Source organism: Setaria italica, chromosome IX (assembly GCF_000263155.2).
Source record: "Setaria italica strain Yugu1 chromosome IX, Setaria_italica_v2.0, whole genome shotgun sequence".
Classification (NCBI taxonomy): domain Eukaryota; kingdom Viridiplantae; phylum Streptophyta; class Magnoliopsida; order Poales; family Poaceae; genus Setaria; species Setaria italica.
Window position 1 is genome coordinate 40,154,461 of NC_028458.1, and position 22,975 is coordinate 40,177,435.

The 22,975-nt window shown below is 47.1% G+C and overlaps 5 protein-coding genes across 10 annotated transcripts; 3 read left to right on the forward strand and 2 right to left on the reverse strand.

The window, feature by feature from the left end:
• The first annotated feature begins 634 nt into the window (after positions 1-634).
• Positions 635-1,233, forward strand: LOC101775396 (histone H4). The gene has a single exon (XM_004983743.2). The coding sequence runs from the start codon at positions 731-733 to the stop codon at positions 1,040-1,042; it is 312 nt and encodes a 103-aa protein (XP_004983800.1). The 5' UTR covers positions 635-730; the 3' UTR covers positions 1,043-1,233.
• A 681-nt stretch (positions 1,234-1,914) lies between these two features.
• LOC101775801 lies at positions 1,915-5,835 on the forward strand. 6 transcript variants are annotated; one of them, XR_002676012.1, is made up of 4 exons: positions 1,916-3,426; positions 3,967-4,630; positions 5,186-5,258; positions 5,355-5,835. XR_002676012.1 is itself a non-coding variant. In XM_004983746.4 (2 exons), the coding sequence occupies exon 1, from the start codon at positions 2,340-2,342 to the stop codon at positions 3,402-3,404; it is 1,065 nt and encodes a 354-aa protein (XP_004983803.1). In that variant the 5' UTR covers positions 1,916-2,339; the 3' UTR covers positions 3,405-3,426; positions 3,967-5,835. The 6 variants fall into 6 exon arrangements, 1 of the variants encoding a protein (XP_004983803.1); XR_002676013.1 differs by having other exon boundaries at positions 3,967-4,051; XR_215917.4 differs by lacking the exon at positions 3,967-4,630 and having other exon boundaries at positions 1,915-3,426.
• Positions 5,836-6,775: 940 nt separating this feature from the next.
• Positions 6,776-14,327, forward strand: LOC101776878. Its single transcript, XM_004983747.3, has 7 exons — positions 6,776-7,210; positions 7,843-8,574; positions 9,335-10,492; positions 10,610-10,937; positions 11,555-11,810; positions 11,898-12,075; positions 12,590-14,327. Exons 1-7 carry the CDS (start codon positions 6,974-6,976, stop codon positions 14,054-14,056), a joined length of 4,356 nt encoding a protein of 1,451 aa, XP_004983804.1. The 5' UTR covers positions 6,776-6,973; the 3' UTR covers positions 14,057-14,327.
• A 1,606-nt stretch (positions 14,328-15,933) lies between these two features.
• On the reverse strand, positions 15,934-19,836 carry LOC101777842 (tobamovirus multiplication protein 3). Its single transcript, XM_004983750.4, has 11 exons — positions 19,403-19,836; positions 19,079-19,169; positions 18,931-18,983; positions 18,748-18,840; positions 18,587-18,658; positions 17,965-18,037; positions 17,600-17,645; positions 17,141-17,204; positions 16,996-17,049; positions 16,823-16,900; positions 15,934-16,272 (listed from the first exon to the last, which is right to left on the reverse strand). The coding sequence occupies exons 1-11, from the start codon at positions 19,574-19,576 to the stop codon at positions 16,180-16,182; spliced, it is 891 nt and encodes a 296-aa protein (XP_004983807.1). The 5' UTR covers positions 19,577-19,836; the 3' UTR covers positions 15,934-16,179.
• An 836-nt stretch (positions 19,837-20,672) lies between these two features.
• LOC101778249 (heavy metal-associated isoprenylated plant protein 30) lies at positions 20,673-21,708 on the reverse strand. The gene is made up of 2 exons (XM_004983751.2): positions 21,441-21,708; positions 20,673-21,358 (listed from the first exon to the last, which is right to left on the reverse strand). Exons 1-2 carry the CDS (start codon positions 21,657-21,659, stop codon positions 20,954-20,956), a joined length of 624 nt encoding a protein of 207 aa, XP_004983808.2. The 5' UTR covers positions 21,660-21,708; the 3' UTR covers positions 20,673-20,953.
• Positions 21,709-22,975: the final 1,267 nt, after the last annotated feature.

Below are 22,975 nucleotides of genomic sequence, written 5' to 3' on the forward strand. Positions count from 1 at the left end.
GGTAATCATGGAGGATACGAGGCTTTGGACCAAGCAGGCTTTGCTGGCCTTAAACACGTTCTGAGTTCTAGGTTGTTATAGGTTTCGAGTTCTGGTTGAGGTTAAACCACAATGTTGTTTGGTGTTGGTTTTGCCCTTCTTTTCCTTTTGCTTTTGTAACCAGGTTGCTATACTCTGTACGACACTTTCTCTCTCTTCTTAATAAAAAATTAAAAACGTGCTACGCACGTTAAAAAAAATCCTAAACAAGCGATACGAATGCAAGATACAACCATGTGTAAAAATAGGCTTTTTTTTAATTGTTTGGGCTGACCAGCGTGGTATTTGCGAATCAGCTCGCAACAGATCCAAGCAGGCCCACTTGCTGAGAAAGCCCACTCCAAAATCAAAGCAAGCAACACCCCGCCACGTCATCGATCCGCGGTTCTCCGTTTCAAACCAATGAGCGCCTGCTGTCTAGATCCAACGGTGCAGAACCACCTCCCGCGGATCGACCCACATCCGTCCGTCCGGTCCGACACGTCAGCGATCCGCGCCTGGCCACTCCATCCAATCGACATCCAGTCACCACCTTCCCATGGATCGGTCCCCTTGCCCCGCCCTCCTATAAAACCACGCCCCCGTCGCCCCCTAATCCCCATCTCGCAGAAAATCACCAAATCTTCGTCCGCACAAATCCATCTCGAATCCTCCTGCTTCCGGCGAGCTCCAAGTCTTCGCAGCATCAGCCATGTCGGGCCGCGGCAAGGGAGGCAAGGGCCTGGGCAAGGGCGGCGCGAAGCGCCACCGGAAGGTGCTCCGCGACAACATCCAGGGCATCACGAAGCCGGCGATCCGGAGGTTGGCGAGGAGGGGTGGCGTGAAGCGCATCTCCGGCCTGATCTACGAGGAGACTCGCGGCGTGCTCAAGATCTTCCTCGAGAACGTCATCCGCGACGCCGTTACCTACACGGAGCACGCCCGCCGCAAGACCGTCACCGCCATGGACGTCGTCTACGCGCTCAAGCGCCAGGGCCGCACACTCTACGGCTTCGGCGGCTGAGCCTTGACCCCGTCCGCGTCCTGCAGGCTCGAGCTAGGGTTTCTGATGGATTTAGGGGAGTTGCTGTGTTGGGTTCTGTCCTGTGTCTAGCTGCGTTGTGGTGTTAACTTAATAGGTGTTTATGGTTGTAATGGAGAATTGGAAGCCTATCAATTGAATGAATGGATGTTCGTAGGTATAATTTGGTGTTCTTGGTCCCTCTGTTCCCATTGGCTCTGTTCTTGTTCTGATGACTGGTCAAGTATTGTTTGTGGCCCTCTTAAGTAGTCCTGTAATGTTTCTTTGGAAATTTGCAGTCTCCGTCGATGATTTGTGACTTTAATTAACACTAGTTTGTGGTTTATGTCTCAGTCTAGCCTGATTAGCAATCGAACAGGGAAATCAAAATCGCTAGAAAACGTTGTGCCGTCAAAGCAAATTGGGCGCATGATTTGGTGGATCTGAGACGGATTCACTTCTGTCGTGAAGTCAGGAGACGCGTGAGCACTACGGCACCAAACTGTGAATTCTTTAGTTCAAAAAATGTGGCCTGGGTTGGTTTGTTGGGACACGACCCCGCTCATATCCGGCGAGATGTCGTAAAGTGCCGGCCAAAATTTCGAAATCACGAATGCAATTCCTGAAAGCGAGAGAAAAACCGAAACCGAAATTCATATGGCGAAATATCTCGATGCCTAGCTTCGTTGGTCCGCGCCATCTTGATACTGGACCGAGAATCTAAAACCTGCGATTCCATTTTCAGTGCGTGCTCGACACTAGCATTGAGATCCGATTGAGAACCTGGCGAAGTCGACTCGCCATCAATCTGTTGTTCCCCTCTGAACGGAGCAGGAGGAACGAAGTCTGCATAAATGGAAATGATAATCTCAAGTCCACATCTGAAGGAGTCTACTAACCTTCCAGGCACCAACACAGGCAGGGACCAACCGACCCGACCCCGCATCCACGCCGGCGCGCCACGCCCCCCGCCGCACCGACGTCCACGGCCCCAGGCGGCAACCGCCAAAGCGCCGGCGCGCCGTCCCGTCCCCTCCCCACCCGCCCTGCCGTTCCGCTGTTCCCATCCCGCCGACCCGCTCCGCCACTCCCCAATCTCTCCGTCCCCAACCCCACCAACCCACCAGGCGGCCGCGGCGCCCCCCTCTAATCTCCCTCGCTTCCGCTCCACGGTGCCCGCCCGCCCACCGCTTGCCTGCCTGCCTAACCTCGTGCAGCCCGCGATCCCGCGCCGCGACCCAGATCTGGTGGCGCCTCGCTGCTCGCCGCTCGCGCGCGCGCTCAGGCGGCCGGCCGGTCGATGGTTTCGGCCGCGGCGCAGGCGGGCGTGGTCGCGGCGTGCGTCGTGCTGTTCGTGCCCATGGGGCTGGCGGGGTGGCACCTCAGCCGCAACAAGGTGCTCTTCTTCTCCGGCGCGCTCTTCGTCTCGCTCGCCGTCGGGGTCCACCTCTCCCCCTACCTCCCCTCCGTGCCCCACCTCCTCGCCGCCTCCTTCTTCACCCCCAGCCCCGGCGCCGCGTCCGCCTCCTCCTCCTCCTCCGGGTCCTCCTGCGTCCCGTTCCTGCACCGCGTGTCCTGGTCTGACGCCGACCCCGCGAATGGCTTGGGAGGCGGAACGGCGCGGACGTGGTCGTGGCCGCCCTCGCTGGCGTCGGCCTGCGGGTTCGCGCGGCTGTCGCGCGACGACGCGTCTCTGCTGCTCAACGGGTCCTGGGTGATGGTGGCCGGGGACTCGCAGGCGCGGCTGCTCGTGCTCGCGCTGCTGCGCCTGCTGCTTGACCCGGCCGCGGCGGCGGCCGCCGAGCCGGAGCTATTCCGCCGCCACAGCGACTACCGTGCCGCGGTGCCGGCTCGGGGCATCTCCGTGGACTTCGTCTGGGCGCCCTTCGAGAGCAACCTCACGCGGCTGCTCCGCGAGGATCTGCGCCTTGCGCCGCGCGTCCCCGACGTGCTCGTCCTCGGATCCGGGCTCTGGCACATGCTCCACGTCACGGACGCCGCGAGCTACGGCGACGCACTGGCGTCCGTCGCGGGCGCTGCCAAGTCGCTGCGCTCGCCGCTCCCAGTGCCGCCGCCGCATATGTTCTGGCTCGGCCTGCCGCACCTAGTGAACCACATGCTCAACACAGACGCCAAGAGGGCACACATGAACGGCACCATGCTGCGCGCCTATGACTACGAGGTCGATCGGAGGGGTCTCGTTCGTGGTGATGGCGGCCCATGCTTGCTGCTTGATGGGAAACTCACCCAGGGATGCGGGCAGCAGTGCACGGCTGATGGAATGCATTATGATGGCGAGGTGTATGACGCCGTATTGCATATCATGCTCAATGCATTGGTGATTGAGTCACAACAAAGGATTTGAGTGGGTGGGGGTTCTTGAACAGGTTTGTCCCCACCCCTTGTTCTTTTGGTCTGTTACAATACACGAGTAACTAGAAATTGTTGTGAACTAGGAAGGTTCTTTGATTACTTCAATGTTTTGGTCACTTGCCCGAAGTCACCCTTGGATTGCTCAACATTAGATTGTAAAATAGGAACATCTTAGAACCACACTGCTTTTTGCTGAATGGCAAACTGAGCTGGGTTGTACTGTATACTTTTTCTTGGGAAATAACTAAGATGGTGATTCTGACATGTAGACTGGGATACTAAGCAATAGTCAGCTCTCATTTTGGCATTGGATGTGTCTTCATTGTGGTAATTCAAAAACTTCTCTGAATCATGCCTGTGATGATTGATGAACTGATGATGCTTCCAGCCTGGAATCATCCAGTTAACCAATTTTGATAAAAGCAGGATCTATGTGTACATGTCAAATTTGAGATCAATTGTACTGTAACTGTACTACCTCTTAATATAGTCGATTGCTTTTCATCACTACTAAGATTTGTGTTTCTGAGTCTCAACCTATGACTATACTGCAGGCTGCATGCATGATGCATGTTAGTCGAACACTATGTTTCAGCAACCATACTGCATGGAAAGGTTATGCCAAGAGTTAATACACCAGTAATGTGCCACTATACTCTTCCTGTTCAAAATGAAATAAGATTTAGTTAGTGCTATGTACTCTTCAGAAGAACTAAGGTGTAGTTATTTTCTTCACTTAGTCACTGGTCTTCATTGTGCACCTTTATACTTATCAGTAATAGCTTCAGATGAGATCCTTAAATGCCTCCTAGTCTCCTAGACAAGACTATAAGTTTTCAATGGATAAAAACTGTCTTATGGTGAGCTGTAGACACGTGGACTTTATTACATTGTATTATGTACTCCCTCCGTTCATAAATATATGACGTTTAGGACAAGCAAATTAGTTCATTTTTGAACTAACTAGCTTCTCCTAGACGTCATATATTTATGGACGGAGGTAGTATCTTTCTTTCTCATTTCTGCTTTGTTCCAATATTTAGTGTTCTTGAAAAAAATATTTAGTGTTCTTGTTTTGTAAGCTGCAAACTAGTGGTACTGGAATTTGTAACTAATTGAAGCAGATGCTCCATTATTCATTGCTTGACAAAGTACTACAGAAAAATCCAATGCGCATAAGTCCTTGTTACAGTGGTTCATCAAGGAGGAACTTAATTGGTATTTCTTCAATGAGCTATTTGTGTGTTATATAGTCCTGTTAGCAATCTCACACGCTAAGTTCATCGATTAGTTTGACTCACTTTGCTCAGACTTTCAATCAGTAAAGGTAATCAATATATTCCTGGATGACACAACGTGTGATAATCAGAGAATGCTATAGTCATACTGGTACTAAGCGAGCACTGAAGTATGCCACTGTTTCTTTACTTTACTGAACATTGTTTACTTCTATTTGAATTGTTGATCAATGGTTTAGTTGCCCCATATGGTGCCCTTGTCTGTGCTATACTGCTATGTAGTATAGTTTGATCTTTATTTTTAGAGTTTGATCTTGAATTGATCAAGTGCCTTCCCATTCTGACATGGATTGGGGGTATGACACTTTATATAATGTTCTTTCTATGCTGTTGAATTGAGTAAAGTAGAAGTAATAAGCCAACGAAAGTAAACGTTTTACAAATATTTCTGATGTTTCCAAGACCCACCAACATGGAAGATGAACAATATTGTACTTTCATGGCTGCTTAACAATTTCTGGTGTTTGATCTCCAGGTTTGGTTTACCTCCCTGGTCTCTAATGCACCTACGTCCATCGGGCTTGTTCGGTTCGGTGGAAGAAATTCTTGTGAGCATGTGCATGCACATAAGCTTGTGTTGTTTCAGGATGGAAGACTGCTAGTGCTAGCAATATCACAGCGCGCGCTCTCTCCTGCCACTGCAGGTGCAACCAGAGAAGACACGGCTGCAATCTTCGACTCGCAGTTTATCGCGCCCCGAGGCAAGCAAGAGTCGGTTGCTAGTTTGCCTGTCTCGTACACAGGACAATGCCATCAGGAGTCACCAGTCAGGACCTCAGGATGGCGATTGGCGAGCCTGAGCGAGCCGGCGGTGAAGAAACATGCGCTGCCGCTTCATCTGCTGCAGGCCTGCAGGCTGCCGTCTAAACTCTCTTCGACGAACTCCAAGCTGTAACAAAGAAGGCTCAGGCCTATGTCCACCATGCTGTGTATGATATTGCATTGCTTTGATGCCTTAGTTTTTAAGCCAATTCATTGGAGGGTATCAGTGTTATTATCTAGTCCTGCCGTATTGCTGGCAGTTTTATGTTGCTCCACGTGAAGAAATGTGTTGTCCACGAGAACCAAAAGGTCTAATGCGTATCAGCTGTAGCAGTTTGGCAAGAGATTTTTATTTTGGAGGCATTTTGTAAGGGATTTGTGGAAAGAAAAGGACCTAGCCATGTTGCTCTGCTTCAGGTGGGAGATGCGAGCAGCAGCAGTTGGGTGGGAGGAAGCCGCTAAAATTACACGCATAAGAGAAGAAGGAACGAGAAGCAAATGTGGCCGTGCCCTGGAGGCCTGGACAGCCCTAATCAGTCTCTTGAGTCTTGATAGCAGGTGCAAATGACGTTGGGTCGCCCTCTAATTTTGGTTGGGTCGCTCTCTAATTTTGGTCGATTTTGCATCCAACTAGTGGATCTTTCAGTAGCATGGTTGGATGGAGGATGTGCCGGACTTCCGAAGGTGTATTTTGCAATGTCCTCAAGAGTAGATTATGATTCTTAGTTTCTCTTATAAAATGCTATCAATTTTTGACAAATTAACATATTATTAGAATCACTTTGTTGAGTAAACTAACCAGTATGCATTTATCACTTTGTTGAGTAAAAATACGTCCTACATACAGCACTTTGTTGAGTAAAAATACGTCCTACATACATATATGTATAGAAGGACTGATTGTATTTTGTGGCATGACCATGCAAACGTGGACTCTTACTCCTCAGTATTAGAATATAATTACGTTTAGATTTTTTAAAAAATATTTTTTAACTTTGATCAACAATATTTTTTGAAAATGTTACATGTTTCACGATGAATCTAATAACACCATTTTTATATTATTAATCTCCATAATTATTCGTAGTCAAATTGAAAAATTGCATTGAAAATTTCTAAACATAACTGTATTCTAATTGAGATGGCATTCTACTATTTCTCAATGGCACCTAGAGAATAAGACAAAGTGAGAATCATATCAAATTTCTGAATTGTCATGTCAATTGTCACATCATAGAAATCTTACTATGGGCTGCTCCAAATCCTAAGACTGCTGATACGTAGCAATGTAGCGTGACACAGCACACAAACGCAGACGCCGACCGGCTCACTCCCAACGACAATCAGTGGCGAAACCTAGACTAGAATCACAGACAGGCTCTTGAGCCCCTGACGAAACCCAAAGACCGTCCCCAAATTCCCCCACCCAATCGTGAACCTGCGACTCCTCGTCTCGCACTCCCGTCCTCCCCTCGTGCGCGACGCCGAGCCGAGGTGCGGAATGCGGCGCCCGCGCGACGCCAGCGACGGCGACGAGGATCACGGCGACCCCTCGGGCGCCGCCTTCGACGGGGGCGGCGAGGAGGAGGAGGAGGAGCGGCGCCAGGCGCCGCCGCCGCCGCCCGGGAACGACCGCCCCGGGGACGCGCTGTGGCGGTGGAGGAGCCAGAGCCTCTCCGAGTTGGTGCTCTCGTGGTCCGTGGACCAAATCCTCGACAGGGACCTGCTCCGCGACAAGGTGAGGAGTTGCTTGCTTGTACGCGGCTACGCGCCCGCGCCTCTCCCTCCCCGTCTCTCGATCGGCCGCTCGGTGCTGGGCACCTGGCGTGCGTAGAGAATGATCCGTGTGGATCTGATGAACTGCGTGTGGGGTTTTGCGCCTCAATGGGCGTTCCCCCCTGTCCCTGGGCCGTTTTAGTTTAGGTGGAGTCGTTTTGGGTTGCCACATTTTGCGTAGGTGGAGAATTTGGTTTAGAATTCGTTTTTCCTTTTGGCGTCAGCAGCGAATTATTTACTAATTATGCATTGTCTGCTGTCCGAATTGCACATAAGTTTCAGAGATATCGTCTAGGTCTTCTGCTTGGGTTTAAACTGTGTCACTGGCATAGGCTATAACAACCCTGCTGTCTGAATGTTTACATTTCATTCACCTATATCTGCCTATGCTATTTATTGACTGGATCATTGTAGCAAAAAAATTTTCCATTGCACTGACAAATAGGATGTTCTTACATTCTCTAGCAGATTTATGGACTGAGTTTACTGAATACACTCAAACTGCCTTAAAAAAATATATAGGTTTTATGGGCTGGTTTCTTGCAAACTGCTAAGAAAGATTTGTGGTTTCATGGAAGTGGAATGTTTTTACAGGTGTCGAAGATACCAGAGACATTTAGCAGCATGGAGCAGTACATGACATCGTTCTTTGGGCCACTTTTAGAAGAGGTCAGGGATGATATGTGTTCGAGCATGGAGGACATCTCCAATGCTCCATATGCAGATCTGCTCTCTGTTAATTCAATGAGGAAAGGGAAGGGATCATTCGAGATCAGCCTCGGCAGATGGAGGGGAACGTCTCATGGCTGTGGGATCGATAACTATAAGCCAAAAGCTGCAGATGTGCTACTGATTTCAGAAACAAGACCAGCAAATCAATATGATATTCTCAGACAGTCCAAATCATGTGTCATTGTATGGGTCAGTAAGGTTAAGGGCAATAAGATGACAGTTAAGGCATCACAGTTGATGGAGACTGGGGCACAAGGAGGTGAACGGCGACAAATGGGCATTAATAAGTACGATAAGTCGTATTCTGAAGGTTTGGATGAGTCTTGGGATATGCTAGATCAAGAAGCAACATGTTCAAAATCTAGAAACTCATATGCGCACAACAATGTCTGGAAAGAACGAGCCAAAGCTGAAAAGTGGAGTGGTCGGCATAGACAAAATGAGACAGAGACTCACGATTCATCAAGGCGATGGTCCTTCTATGCCATGTTCCTAACTAATATGATAACATATGACCGTGTTTGGGTTGTTCTTCGAAGGGGTTTGACAATGGATTCAAAAATCATCCATAGCATGTTGGGCAGAAACAATTACGTGAGTTCTTTGGGTTATAACGTTACCTCCCTTGACTAGTTTGCAGTGTACAAGAGAAAATTCCCTTTTGCCATGTTAGCTTGCATAGTTGTAGCTGAAATAAATTAGCGAGGATGGTATGCTTTTGATCATCATGTATCTTGCTTTTTCTGTAATATTTTTTATGTGATGTGAATAAAAGTTCAGAAACATTTCTTACTTGTTTGCATTGTTTACAGAATGTTGCAATCTATCTGTCTAGCATGGTTTTGAACTATATGTTGGAATCCCTGTTTCACTACTGCTCACAAACTTGCATGCATTATATTCATTTAATGATGTCTTGATGTTACTGATATGTGTCTGCTTCGTAAAAGATTTCAAGAATGTCACACTCACGCACTACTTCAAATTATTTGAAATGACTTATGCAAATCAAACCCCCATCTTTTTTACTTCTGACCAATTGGTCTAATTTAACTGTATATTGCAGTTGTGGATTGGAATTGCTCCTCCTTATAGTTACGCTACCACAATACCTATCCCGTATTGTTATATTACACAACATCATTTTGAACATCAGGGCCTTCATTGACATTTCCAACTCTTTTATTAAGTAGTTTCAACTTCTTATGGCACATAATGAGTGTGTCACCTGCCTTGTTCATACAATTCCACAGTCGTGTGTCATTAGTTGTCCTCTGCTTTGTGTACGTATTTGTTTATGGAACTCCTATGTTGTTGTCTTATGAACTCTGAAGTTTTCAAATTGGTGCTGCAGGCTCCTGGACATTGTAAATACTGCAGCAATTCACTTGATGAAATCAAGGCTGATCTCTGCAAATTTAAGCTGAATGACTCACAACTTGATGCAGTAGCAAGTTGTATTTTGTCAAGTGAATGCAGTCACAGGTCTTCTGCGGGGCTAGTTTGGGGCCCACCAGGCACAGGTAAAACTACAACAGTTGCAGTGATGCTACAAATGCTTCTGATGAAGGAACAGAGAACTCTTGCATGCGCTCCAACTAACATGGCAGTCCTGCAAGTAGCTTGTCGTCTTCTTGAACTGATTGGGGACTTCTCTCCAAGACAACGTTATCCATTAGGTGACATCATTTTATTTGGTAACAAGGACCGTCTGCAAATTGGCGAGTTATTATCAGAAATATATTTGGATGATCGTGTGCAGAAGCTGCTGACCTGCTTCGACCGAAAACATGGGTGGAAGCATTGTGTGGATTCTGTCATAACATTACTAGTAAATTGCATTTCTCGGTACAGAATGTCCGTGGATATACGACAAGGAAGAGGTGAAGCATGCAACCTTACCTTCAAGATGTATTTTACAAGTAGATTCAGTGCTTTAGCCAAGGAATTGGCAGGATGCATTGATACATTCTATGACCATCTACCAAGGGGTTCCCTGGGCAAGAACTTCGATAGAATGATGTTTGCCAAAAGCTTGGTGGATAAATTGCAGCAGTTGCTGAGTGCAGATGATGTCTCTGATGAGCATCTTTTTACAATCTTCAAGCCTGCTGATGAACTTCCTGATTCTTCTAGTAGTCATGATGACCTGTTAGATGACACAGCTGATGATCTTCAAGAATGTGATATCTCTACATATAGCCTTTTGGACATAAAGGCTCTTTGCATAAAAACTCTTACGTCTCTTTCGAAGATGCGGCTTCCTTGTGAAGACAATGAGCTTTCGATCCGGGACTTATGTTTGAAACATGCGAAGCTTATATTTTGCACTGCTTCTAGTTCATTTGAGTTATTCAGACTGCAAAGTGTGAGGCCTATAAGCATCTTAGTTATTGATGAGGCAGCGCAGCTTAAAGAATGTGAATCACTTGTTCCTCTATTGCTCCAAGGAATAGAACATGTTTTACTAATTGGGGATGAAAACCAGCTATCAGCATTGGTAAAGAGCAAGGTATATATTTATTATTAGATTATTTTGAACATCATATTCTCTTTTACCATCTGCATGTTTCTTTACCAGTAATTTTTTTTAAGTTGCTCATACTACCTCCTTGCTATGACTTGCTAGATTGCTAAAGATGCTGACTTTGGACGAAGCCTCTATCAGAGACTCTGTGCAATGGGTTACAGCAAGCACTTGTTGGAAGTACAATATAGAATGCACCCTTGCATCAGTAAATTTCCAAATGCCAGCTTTTATGATCATCGGATTTTAGATGGTCCTGTTGTCAAGCAGGAAACCTATGCCAAGAGTTATCTCCCTGGTCCTATTTATGGTGCTTATTCTTTCATTCATATCGAAAATGACATGGAAATGCTTGATAGCCTTGGCCAGAGTTCCAAAAATATGGCTGAGGTCGCTGTAGCAGCCAATATAGTCGAAAGACTTGCGAAAGGTATGTTTCAAGGCTTCAGCCTTCACATAACATGCTGGAAGAGTTAAGTACTAACATCTAGGTTGATGCCATGATAAACCTACTTACTAATGCTTGACAAAGTATTCTGTATGTTTGAAAGATCTTGTACACTAGGCTATTCAATAACCTTTTAGCATGGATTAGCTCATTGATGATGTCACAGCTGATCTGAATTACTGTGTTGAAAATTTTATCATTCTACTAGTATCAGTATTTCGTACAAATGAGCCATTGTCCTGTTGCTAATGGAAATAAGTAGTTGACCTATGTACTTTGGCCTTATGTTTACCTATTTTATTGTGTTGGTATATATGATGACCTCTTCTTTTACTAGAGTCAAAATATTGGATTTCCATGCAGCCATTTTTTGAATGAAACATGCATTTATAACCTTTTAGTCTCCACATTTGTTCAACTAGCACACAGCCATACATGCATCCTAGTCCAGACGTATGGTTACCATGCTTCATTGCTTACTACCAAGATCATCATGTTTTTCATTTTTTTTATCAGATGAGCTTGTTTCTGTTTCGATTAGAACAATATTCTGAAACAATAATGCTAACTAGTGGCTTTTTTTTCCAAAACAACTGTAGAATGTTCTGAGAAAAGGCAGAGGACGAGTGTTGGTGTAATATCTCCTTATACAGCCCAAGTAATTGCATTGCAAGATAGACTTGGAAGAAAGTTTGAGAAACATGACTTTCTATCTGTTACAGTAAAATCTATTGATGGATTTCAAGGTGGTGAGGAGGACATTATATTGATTTCAACAGTTCGGTCCAATAAAGATGGCAAAGTAGGCTTTCTCTCTGATGCTGGGAGAATTAATGTGGCTTTGACAAGAGCAAAGTACGTCGTACTAGTTTTGTGATGTTGAGTTCAACACACCGTTCCCACTACCATTTCAGTTTAGTAATTGCTATGTCTCCGTCACAGGTACTGCCTTTGGATCCTTGGAAATGGAACCACTTTACTGGCAAGCAATTCAATATGGGCTGATTTAGTCCGTGATTCTAAAAGACGTGGATGCTTCTTTGATGCTTTTCGGGATAAGGACTTAGCAGAAGCAGTCATGCATGTAACTAAGCCTGAGCAATGGAAACGAAGAGGACAGGTATTCTGGAATCTAAAATCCTCCTTATCTTCTTTTTTTGTGAAATTAAGAGCTCCATATACCCTGCATGTGCTTACTATCTTGATAGTTTGTGATAGTTTCCTATCCTCTTTAACAGAATCATATGGAGCGAACTCTACAATTACGTGTTCATATACTAATCCCTCCTTTCTTTATCCCTGTATTAGGATTTCAAAAGGTCAAAGTTTACAATCTTTGACCAACAATTAGTCAAATTATATGCACGTTTAGTTTCTATAAAAGTTGTACCTCTAGATTTTTCACATATCTACAGTATGATGTTGATTTTGTAACAATTGATAATGTAAGGGGAATTATTGGTCAAAGGGTCAATTTGAAGATTTTTTCAAGTCCTAATACGCCTTACAATTTACATAAAGAAAAGGAGGGAATTTCCCCTCATAAGATTTGCAGGTTTAATACAATTTTTCTTGCAAAGCTCTGTTAGTGTTGACTCTAATGCTTTACAAATACTCTTTGTGTACTTTGTCAGAGGAACGACCGCTCAAATCTTGCAAATGAAGCGCCATCTTGGTCATCAACTCGTGATATGGTGACTGTCAGGAACAACCCACAAAGAAGATGGAATGAGCTTCCAGTCAGAACTTCAAGTGAACAGCATAGTTCTCTGGAAGGGTATCGAGGATGGACCAAGCAGCATCTTGGGCCACAACCCCATGGCAGGCTGTATCATGAACCCCTGCGCAGTAGTTCTCAAATAGGTAATGGAAGGCATACTCCTAGATCAGCCCATATGGAAGAATCGCACGGCCAAATTAGTGTTCTTGGTGCATGGCAGCATCCAGGAAGCTACTGCAACAGGGAGTTTCAGAATAGGACTGTTTATCCGGAGTCTCAGAACATGGTAGCTTATCCATACCGGGACAGACCTTTCCAGCAAAGGTTGAACTCATATGGAGCTGCAGATTCTGAATTTGGCAGGACCAATGGAGACAGGCAATTCAGTAGTCTTCAACGACGAGCACCACATGGTCAAATTGGCAGTCGAGGCAGAGGAAGACCTTCCTGTCATGAGAGGGGAGGCAGGGGAGGATGGAGTGAACGGTATGTTTACTGTCGAACAGAAGAGCCTCACTGTTGGGTACAGAATGGCGCTTCTGAAACTGCACTGCGCAAACGGCTAGCTCTTGGGCAGCAAGGGACAAAGAGGGACTGGTGCGCAGCAGAATCATCAGATTCGCCACAACAGGACAACACAAAAATGAGACCTGAAAGTGCAGATCGACTTCCTGGGCAGGAGTATAATGGGGGCTCTGAAGAGGTCGCCCACAAACTGCACGCTCTGAAGCAGGGAGGCGCGAAAACAGATGGGTGCGAAGCTGAAGCGCCAAGGTTGCCCTCAAAATCAACACCTGAAAGTGCAGATCAACCTAATGGTACCATGTGGGACGGCAGTTCTGGTGCCTTTTCTCATGAACTTCCTGTTTCTGAGCAGGGAGGGGTGGAAATAGATTTGTCTGAAGCAGATACATCAGATATACCATGTCAGGCTTTAGATGGCAGTTCTGAAGCATCTCATGAACTGCCTATTCCTGAGCAGAGAGGGATGGAAACAGACTTGTGTGAAGTAGGGCAATCAGATGCAGCATATCAGTTCCAGAATGGCAGTTCCGGAGCAGCAGCTTCATATGGACCGATTGTTCCTGAGGGAGGGGTGGAAATAAACTTGCATGCAGCAGAAGCATCAGATACGCCATCTCAGGCACTGGGCGGCAGTTCTGAAGGATCCCTCGAGCTGCCTGTTCCTGAGCAGCTAGGGATGGAAACTGACTTGTGTGAAGTAGGACCATCAGATGCACCATATCAGGTTCAGGATGGCAGTTCTGGAGCTGCTTCACAACTGCCTATTCCTGAACAGAGAGGAACTGAAACTGACTTACGCGAAGCAGAAACTTCGCCAGAACACCAGGACAACAGAGAAATAAACCTGAAACCGTAGAGTCAGATAGCTAGACACTTTTGAATCTTGACATGTTACCTTTCTTTTTCTGCTCTGTATAGGCTATAATCTTGTGATCCTGCATTCAGAAAACCTGTGTATAATAAGCATGTAGTGTGTAGATCTTATTTCGGCTGAAACGTGCCTGAGCAGTAGCGTGTAGAATTGCAGCAATAAGAGAAAATGTGATTTTTTTGGACGGGATAAAAATCTATCCCTGTACTAAAATTTCAGTTACAAATATATAATTGCATTTTTAGTATTTTTTTAATGCTATAATTGCACCTTTTACAGGATGGAGGGAGCATTATTTTTAGGAAAAAGTGCATTTTACTCCCCTCACCTATTCACTTTGTCCGTTTAACCCCCTAACAAAATTTTTGCTCACTTTACTCACCTGAATTATTAACCCCTAATTAGATTTCTCTTTTTATTTCTGTGTATGAGTTAAATTTTGAGTTCAAATTTTGTGAACGAATAGGAAACATAATGCCTTATGTAAAAAAATTATAAAATACTGCTGTTCATGCGTCAGGCTTTGAGGGGCAGGAGAAATTCACGAGAATTTCGGACTTCCGGTCACCTATTTTGCTGTCTGTTCTGCCAAGCGGCTCTTTGTACCGCCCTCAAAGGTTTTACACGTAGAATGAAAAATCGGATTGGTCATCGAACTGGTGAGGCTATCGGTACAATGGTTCATTGGTCGAACCAGTGGATTGACTGATCAAACCACGGTATACTTCCTCACTCACAAGTAAAGCCTTATCGAGTTGGTCACTGGAGGTGGCTGAGTGCGAAGACTAGGGTTATATACTCTCTACACAATCGGTTCACGGTTTTTCCGGTCGGACCGGTGAACGGGTCAGTTTTTTTCTATGGTTTTACAACCAGCACCAGTCCTGCCCCACGGATATGTGGCTATAGGGAACGCTATTTTTCTGCACAATTTTGCTGAGTTTTACACTCTGGGCCATCGGCATGTCACGTACTGGGCCAACTTTCAGCCTAATATACAACATCCCTCTATACGCAACCAGTTCGCCGATTCAGGGTTTTTCCGGTCGAACCGGTGAACTGGGTTGGTTTTCTGTTCTATGGTTTTATAGCCAGCACTAGCCCTACCCGCAGGTATTTGGCTGTTAGGGACGCTGTTATGAAGTTACAATCTGCATGACTAGTATACAAATCGCAACGGCGAGAGTAGCTTGAGTGGGGGCAAAGCCGTTGCTGGCGACTAGACGGCGCTGTCGCCGACGCATGACATATGGATCCTGCCATAGGTCAGCACCATCCCTTTCCTTCTCTTCGACTTCCTCTCGTGCTCACCGTCGGTCCCCATCGTAAAGGGAGGGCCCTTGGCCGTCCGTGGGTGGTGGAGGATGGCTGGTGGATGGTGAAGGAGGCGGGGGCACGACGGTGAGCATCCCAACGGAGCCAGATTAGGGTAGCGGTGGGTAGTGGCAGTGGATCCCACGGCGGGAGCCGCTGGAAATGGTGGAGGTCGGTGGCGAGAGCTACCGGAGCTGAGAAGGACGGCGGAGCGGGGATGTTGAGATGGGCCGTAATGAGCCGTTTGAGGTGATAGGATGAGAAACTATCGCCCTTTACGACATATAGACTCACCCGGAACCGTTTGTCCTGCTCCAGCAGGAACCAACCGTTGATCTGTTTGTTGGAGGTTGGAGGAAGCCGGACGTCAGTAGGCGTTGTGCTTGGTTAGATGCTTTTCCATGCCTACTACTGGTATATTAGCCAAGCAGACGAATCAGTTTATCGCCATGCCCGGCGATCCCTGCAAGACTGAAAGGTATTACGCTTCTACACAGATTCACCGGTTCGGCGTAGTGAGTGGGGCTGCGCACGGACCCATTGCTGCGAAATAAACATGCAAACAATCGCAGTGATGTGTACAGATGATACGCACTGAGATGAACAAAGTTATATAAGTTACATTTTCTAAATTCCGAGAAGAGATTGCATCTTTACACACAATATAGCAACCTGGGATTCTAAAGGCTTTCCTCGTATAAAAGTTGGGCAAGCTCGGGACCAAGGGTGGTAGCTTTTCACTCTGCCATTCTGTATTTACCACGCTGTATACACTATCCATGAGAAACATTGCTCTAATGGATTGGGTGGTACTGCGTGATCCCTCGTTTTGGAGGCAGTTTCCTTAGAATGAAGAGCACCAGAGCTGAAGGCACAATCTCAACCAGCTGCAAATCGATAGGTGAATTTAGACGGTAAATCAGAAAAAGAATTCGATAGCTGGACCGGAAGGTGTATGCCATTAAAGACTAGACTAGTATATATGACAACTCAATGTTCTTGCACGATGCTTTAAGTTATTGTTTTGTCAAAAAATATTTGCTCTATCTCAAAATATATATTAGGATGCCAAAAACTTCAAACCTAATCAGCCTCAGTATAGATAAATGAAGTAGGTTGCTTAGACATGCAAATTCAAGATAAAAATGAAAGATAAACATTGTTTATCCACCCAGCATAAACCATTAAAAGGTGACTGAGCAAAGTATAGCTGACCATTAACATTAGCACACACCTAAAAATCTACGTATTGTATGGTATCAATCATTAGTTCGAAGAATACTACAGAATAAACTTGACAATTGCATGCATGGATGGTGATTAAGTTATGTCCATATCTCAATATCTAAATGCCACTTGGTCATAGCAAAATCTGCAGACTGATTGATGCAAAAATATATCTGTAAGGAAATAGCTTTACAATGCCAATATTCATACCAAGTAATAGAAGAAGTTCAGGATTGGATGGTTCAGAACATCAAGATCCGCAGCTTTATCAAATGTGTTAAGGCACATCTGCAATATATAACCAAAGTTAGCAGGTTCCTCTTACCTACCTACCAAGTACCAACAGTAGCATAGACTAGTGCAAAGAAAATGCAAACGCTTACCATGACACATCTGATCAAGAAACAAGAAAAGCAGATGGTAGTCACATAGCCAACCTGCATTAAGATATACAAGCATACAGTATTAGCGCATATTTAGTATAGAAATGCCTGAGAAAACTACAGACCAACAGAATACTAAGTGTACCTCCTGCAACTTCTTACGCCTTCCTTTCGATTCTACAGGGAAACGCTGCAACATCAGGAATAACCTGCAGAAAAATGGCAGAACATCAGATGCCATCTCAGTCGGTGAAGGGCTAAGTACTTAAGCTGTACTACATGCATCCTTAGAATGCTCAGATGCCATCTCAAGCAATAAGCAATATATTGCTAGCGCAAAAACCACTGCTACATACCCTGGTGCTGTTTGTTAAATGGTTGTTACATATTGTAAAGTATGATTCTAGATTGTTCAGTGGCAAGTTGGTCCAGACAGAACTCCAGTTTAACCATCTAATCAATAAATAATCTATCAGGGAAATGGCATAATAAGATAATGCCATTGCACACAACACCCATTAAAAAGAGCAAATAACAATTACAGGTTTTCAGTGGTGAATATAAGCAATTTATTAGAGCATTGAGCATCCAGATAAAATGTTACCTTCCCCCATAGAGAAGAAACCCGAGAGCTGCAAATAGTGACACACCTGAAAAGCATATAGCATGCCATCAGCTGAAAAGATTAAGAAGTCAACAAAGTCTACTGCAGCTTTAGATGTGGTGTTCAAGTCAGCCCCTACCGGTAAAGAAATAAAAGATACCACAAACCATAGTTTTATGAAGATGGGTTCTGAAATTTACTTAACAGAGTTCTACCAATAATGACTTGTAAATTCTCAATATAATACTACTATATGAGAAGAAAATCAACCACACTTCATGAATGCCAAGATGCTTTGACTTGTTACTTTTAAATAGGGATATACGAATTGCTTGACACGGAAGGGAAAGGAAACAAGTACTTACCTGCAAAGAACATCTTTGACAAGATGACCATAACTCGAACTGGTTTCCACCACAAAACCAACCATAGAATTATCTGAAATTCATTGAGGCCGAGTGAGTCCAAAGTCATCCTATTTTGCCTGTCTTGGATCAAAAAGTATATACAAGCCAGAGTGATCGTTTTCCAGTTCTTACAAAGATATCAGAGATTGACAAATATAGGGTGCAACTAAAAGATCCTGGGGGTTCCGGCCTAGCATTTGTTTTATGTCCAGAATCAAGTATGTGTGCCCTAAAGGCAATTAATATAGTGTACTAAATGAGTTTGCATCAACATTTTTCTCTCATTGGTAATAGGAAGGTACAGGCATTGAAAAAGATTTGATAGTTTAAAAGGTAACAACTATGGCATAGAGGCCAGGACAGGTGGTCACGAATCCTACAAACGGCCCGGCCCGGTGCCTGCCACTTTCTTTCATAGGCTTGGCATCTATCTACCACATATTTTCATGTGGTCAATGTCCAGAGTTATATCACTATAAATTGCACATTGCCATCTTGTACAAAATCATCACATCATGTATCATTCTGATAGTCCAACCTAAATTATGAGTCCAATGACAAGTCCTGTACGGTATGTCACCTGAATTGCATAGACCACGCCGTTGATCCAATAGAAAGTTGGCCTAAGCCCATCAGTCGACATCGCTCGTGCCTAGAGAACAACAGCACAAATTAAGAGGCGCAACAACCTTGACCAAAACGATACAGAAAGTTAAGAGGGACAAGTCCGCTCAAGTATACCTGATAATAAATCTCTGCCCAGAACAGCACCAGAAGTGCGTACGTCGTGAAGAACGCAAGCCCAGGCATATCGAGAAGCACATGTTGTATTATCTGTGGCACCGCATTGCTTCAAACCATTACTCAACTCCTCCAACAAATTCATCACACCAGTATAGAACAATCATGAAATCAGCAACTTACCTCAGGCTGTACCAGCTGCACATTGCGCCGCAGCACGAACACAGCGGATCGCACTGCAAACAGAGAGCGCAAGCATTCACATCGATCAGTCCACCAGATCAAACAACAGAAGCCAAGGAAAGGAGAGCACCAAAAATGCTTCGCTCACCGCCATTCACGAGGAAGTTCAGGAAATGAAACACCTTCTGCGTCGTCCACCCATACTCAGGCACCCTGCACTCGATTCTAATCAATTGGACCTGCCAGAGATACCAAGCACCGCGAATTCAGAATTCCAGACGCCGCCTTCTCTCAATTCCTTGCACAATTCCCCAGCTCCCTTAAAATTGCGCGCCCACATATCAAACCAGCGCGGGCAATCGAGCGCAACGCCAACCGGAACCGACAGAAAATCCCATGGATCACGCAATTCTGATAGATCGGGCCACACGTGGATGGTGGTAGCGGAGGGGGGCGAGGGGGGGGTGCTTACCAGCGCGATGGCGGAGACGATGCCGTAGAGCACGGCGAGCAAGTGGAAGATGCGGTCCTGCCACAGCGGCGAATCGTTGACGTCGCGCCACCAGTCGACGGCGCCGTTGAGCACCGAGGCCGAGGCCGACGTGGCCGCCGCGCCCGCGGCCTCCACCGCCAGCAACCCCCTCATCGGGCAACCGACCGACCGACCCACGAGCGGGGGGAAAGGGGAACGCGGGCAGGAGGGGGCGTCTCCGGAGAGGGGTCCGGATCGGGCCTCGGCGACGCGGGGCGCCTCGAGAGGGGAGGGGTGGCTGGAACCGGGTGGGACGGAGGGAGGATTGATTCGGGGGGCTTCCGTTTCGTTCGCGTGGAGGCGAAGAGGAAGGAAGGCGAAGCCCCGAGGCGGAGGCGAGGAGGAGGAGAGAAGGTTCGAGCCCCTGGCCGCTGGCCTCGAGTTGCGTGCGCGCGTGGTGAGACGGGGGGTGACGCCCACCATGGAGGTGACCGGATCACAGGGAGAAATGCGGGGACACGTGTGCTGGACCCGGCATCCTCCGTGGAACGAGTCCACTGTGATACAGGCCGAAAGCGAGCGGGAAGTGTGAGATGAGGTGCATGGACCGGGCGCAGGGAGCGGGGCAAGGAAGGGGGCGCTCGCGTCCAGCTCGGTGAGATTAGTTTAAACTTTCCGCCGCGCTGGCACGGTCCGGTGACAGGTGTGCCGTGCGGTGGCCGCGCTCGTCGCATTGGGATTGACCACGTCCGGACGCGTCGTAATCAGGTGAGCATTTTCATTTTTTTATTTATTACTCCTATATTGATGGACATGGACAAATTTTTGCTGGAAGGGAGTTTGGTAATAGTGCGACCAGTGTCTGTCAATGGAAGAAAGAAAAAAAAGAAAAACAATTCCTCTCTGCCTGGAGCCACGGACGTGCACGGTTTCTCCGAGGATTTCGAGCATTTTGATTTGGTGTAAAAACTTTAAGGATCTGAACCACAATCTTAATTTGTCATATTTTTTTAGTAATGTCGTTCCCGTATTGCCAATGTATGTAGAGCTTTAGGGATTTGTAGTAAAAAAAAATAGTACGCCTTAAGACAATTTTAAATTGACTCATCGGTAGGAGGAAGCAAGGGGAAAAAACGGCTACTAGCCGCGACAGTGACTGGTGCAAAGGAACGGCGTCTTTCTTTTCTCAAGGTGAGAAAATGAAGCTTCAAAAAGGCTAGCAACGATAGCCACAACGTTGTGCGTCGTCGTCACTGTGCTAATGTGCATCACACGATTTTAACGGCTGGGGTTTGCTTTTCATTGATTATTAAAAAAAGATAGTGGTAATGTATGTGCATGGTCGTCTTTTTCCCAGGGGCACCTCGTCGGCGAGATGCGTTGAAGCCCTGAAGAATAACCAGGTGATGGACCATTACAACCACAGAAGCCCACAAGCTCTACAACCATTTCGATCAATCATCTCAGGATCCATCATCATCTGGGCTGAACCCATGACAAAAAAAAAAAGGTAAAACAGTTTTCCAAAATCCAGGCCCGAAGCACGTCATCTCACATGATCCGGCAGGCGGCGTTGACATCGTCGTCGTTGAACATGTTGCCGACGGGGCCGGCGCCGCGGGCGGGCTCGCGCATGCGCCCGTGCCGGTCGCCGTCGCTGTACCCGTGGCGGCGGTAGTTGTAGCTGTCGCGGCGGTACGAGCCGCGGTCGTCGCGGAAGTAGCTCCTCGGGGACGTGAACCACAGCGGCGCGGCGCCGCTCGGCCAGAACTCCGCCTTCTTCCCGCTCCGCCGCACCTCGTTCAGCACCTTCGCCCGGTCCACGTACCCCGTCACCGTCACCTTCTCCATGGGCACGTTCACCTCCACGTTGTCCACTCCTCGGAGGTTTTGGAGAGCTTGTCTTACCACACGCTCGCAGCCCTCGCAGCACATCCGCACCTTGAGCTCCACCGTCTGGATTTCGCGAGAGAGTTTCACATGAACTGCAGAGGAGAAATGCTCGAGCCGATTCAGATTTCAGAGTTAGAGCGCGTACCTGCAGGGACACGGGCCTGCTCCGGCGGCCGGCGCCGCGGCGGTGGCACGCCGCATGGCGGCCGGTCGGGTGGGCGTGGGCGCTGCCGTAGTGGTGCGCGCCGACGCCACGGAGGTCGCCGGGAGCGTAGAAGCAGCAGCAGAAGAAGGACAGCACCAGGTCCGACACCACGTCCGCCATGCGCGTGGCTCGGCTCGCGCTTACGAAATGATCGAACATGTGATCTGCTTTTATATAGGCTCTTGGTCGAAGAACATTATCACGAAATGGTATCCCTGCTCGGATTTGCGGGGGTTCTTCCTTTTTCTGCATGCCCATGTCAGTGCTGTGCTTCCAGTGTCGGTCTCACATGCAACAATATGGAGTGTATAGTTGTTAAAGAGAATTTGTGTTTTGCCATCTCTGTAAACAGATCAACAAGATAAAGAAGGTTCACGAGATTTTTTTTTAAAAAAAAAGAAAGGTAGATTTGTGCTTTTGGTGTTAAATTGCATCTCCTTTCCTTCAAAATTGATCAACTGCGATGAACCACTGGGGAAATTCGAAGTGTTATCGCTGGTTCCCGTCACGTGAACCGACAGGAAAAGGTGGATTTGCGACAAGGGAAAAGAGAATACTTTTGGAGAAATAATACAAGCACGGTGCTTGGCATTACTAAAATTTCTACATCTAAAGGACGGATAGTAACAATATAGTAATTGAAAAGCAGGAGAGAACAGCCTAAAAGCTAGCCAGCGTGAATTCAGACTTACCGACGAAGCAATTTCGTCCACGCAGTTGGGGATACTACGTAACGCCGGTAAAATTTACCAACTCAAATCACTTACTAAAAATTTATTTCAATTTTTTTTTCCGACCGTTGAGCTCCCGAGAAATCTTTTCCTCCCCGGTGACCCCGCCGTCCCGTCACCCAGCGAGACATCATCTTCTTCCGTTCCCCGCAATTTTCGCCGCGTGCCCGTCAAATCCATCACGCGTGCCGGTCAATTCCGCAACTTTCGCCATTTTCCCCTCCCTTTTCTTTTTCTTCCTCCTTTTTTCCCCTTTTTCTTTTTCTTCTTTTCCTTTCTCCTTCTTCCTTCTTTCTTCTCTCCTCCTTCTTCCTCCTTTCCTTCTCTCTTCTTCTTTTCTTCCTGGGGCGACTTCCCCTGGCGCCTGGCGCCCGACGCCGCCCGCCTGGTCGCGCTGGCCTGCGCTAGCCCCACCCGCGTCGGGTCGCGCTGACCCGCGCCCGGCCATCCGCTCCACACCGCCCGCACGCGCCGCTCACCCCGCGCCAGGCCGCCTGTCCCGTCGCTACCCCTGTGCGCCGGGCCGCCCGCCGCACACCGCCCCCTCCGGCGCGCCTCCCCACGCAGTCGTCGCCCCCTGCGCCTCCACGTCGATCGAGCCGCCCCACCACGCCATCCACGAGCACCTCCACTCCGGCACGCCACCGGCCGAAAAAGTCCCAGCTGCCATCATCGCCTCTGGCCTCCGCCCGCCCCCTCCCGTCGCCTATAAAAAGGGCCAAAGCCCAAGCCGCCCTCACAAAC

Excerpts from the sequence above, each read along its gene's own strand:
- LOC101775396 (XM_004983743.2), top strand. The coding sequence starts at position 731 with ATGTCGGGCCGCGGCAAGGGAGGCAAGGGCCTGGGCAAGGGCGGCGCG.
- LOC101775801 (XM_004983746.4), top strand. The coding sequence starts at position 2,340 with ATGGTTTCGGCCGCGGCGCAGGCGGGCGTGGTCGCGGCGTGCGTCGTG.
- LOC101776878 (XM_004983747.3), top strand. The coding sequence starts at position 6,974 with ATGCGGCGCCCGCGCGACGCCAGCGACGGCGACGAGGATCACGGCGAC. Across the intron at positions 7,211-7,842 it reads GGGACCTGCTCCGCGACAAG|GTGTCGAAGATACCAGAGAC; the intron begins GTGAGGAGTTGC and ends ATGTTTTTACAG. Across the intron at positions 10,938-11,554 it reads AGTCGAAAGACTTGCGAAAG|AATGTTCTGAGAAAAGGCAG; the intron begins GTATGTTTCAAG and ends AAACAACTGTAG.
- LOC101777842 (XM_004983750.4), bottom strand. The coding sequence starts at position 19,576 with ATGAGGGGGTTGCTGGCGGTGGAGGCCGCGGGCGCGGCGGCCACGTCG. Across the intron at positions 18,038-18,586 it reads GCGTGGTCTATGCAATTCAG|ATAATTCTATGGTTGGTTTT; the intron begins GTGACATACCGT and ends AATGAATTTCAG. Across the intron at positions 17,205-17,599 it reads TTTCTTCTCTATGGGGGAAG|GTTATTCCTGATGTTGCAGC; the intron begins GTAACATTTTAT and ends ATTTTTCTGCAG.
- LOC101778249 (XM_004983751.2), bottom strand. The coding sequence starts at position 21,659 with ATGTTCGATCATTTCGTAAGCGCGAGCCGAGCCACGCGCATGGCGGAC. Across the intron at positions 21,359-21,440 it reads GCAGGCCCGTGTCCCTGCAG|ACGGTGGAGCTCAAGGTGCG; the intron begins GTACGCGCTCTA and ends CGCGAAATCCAG.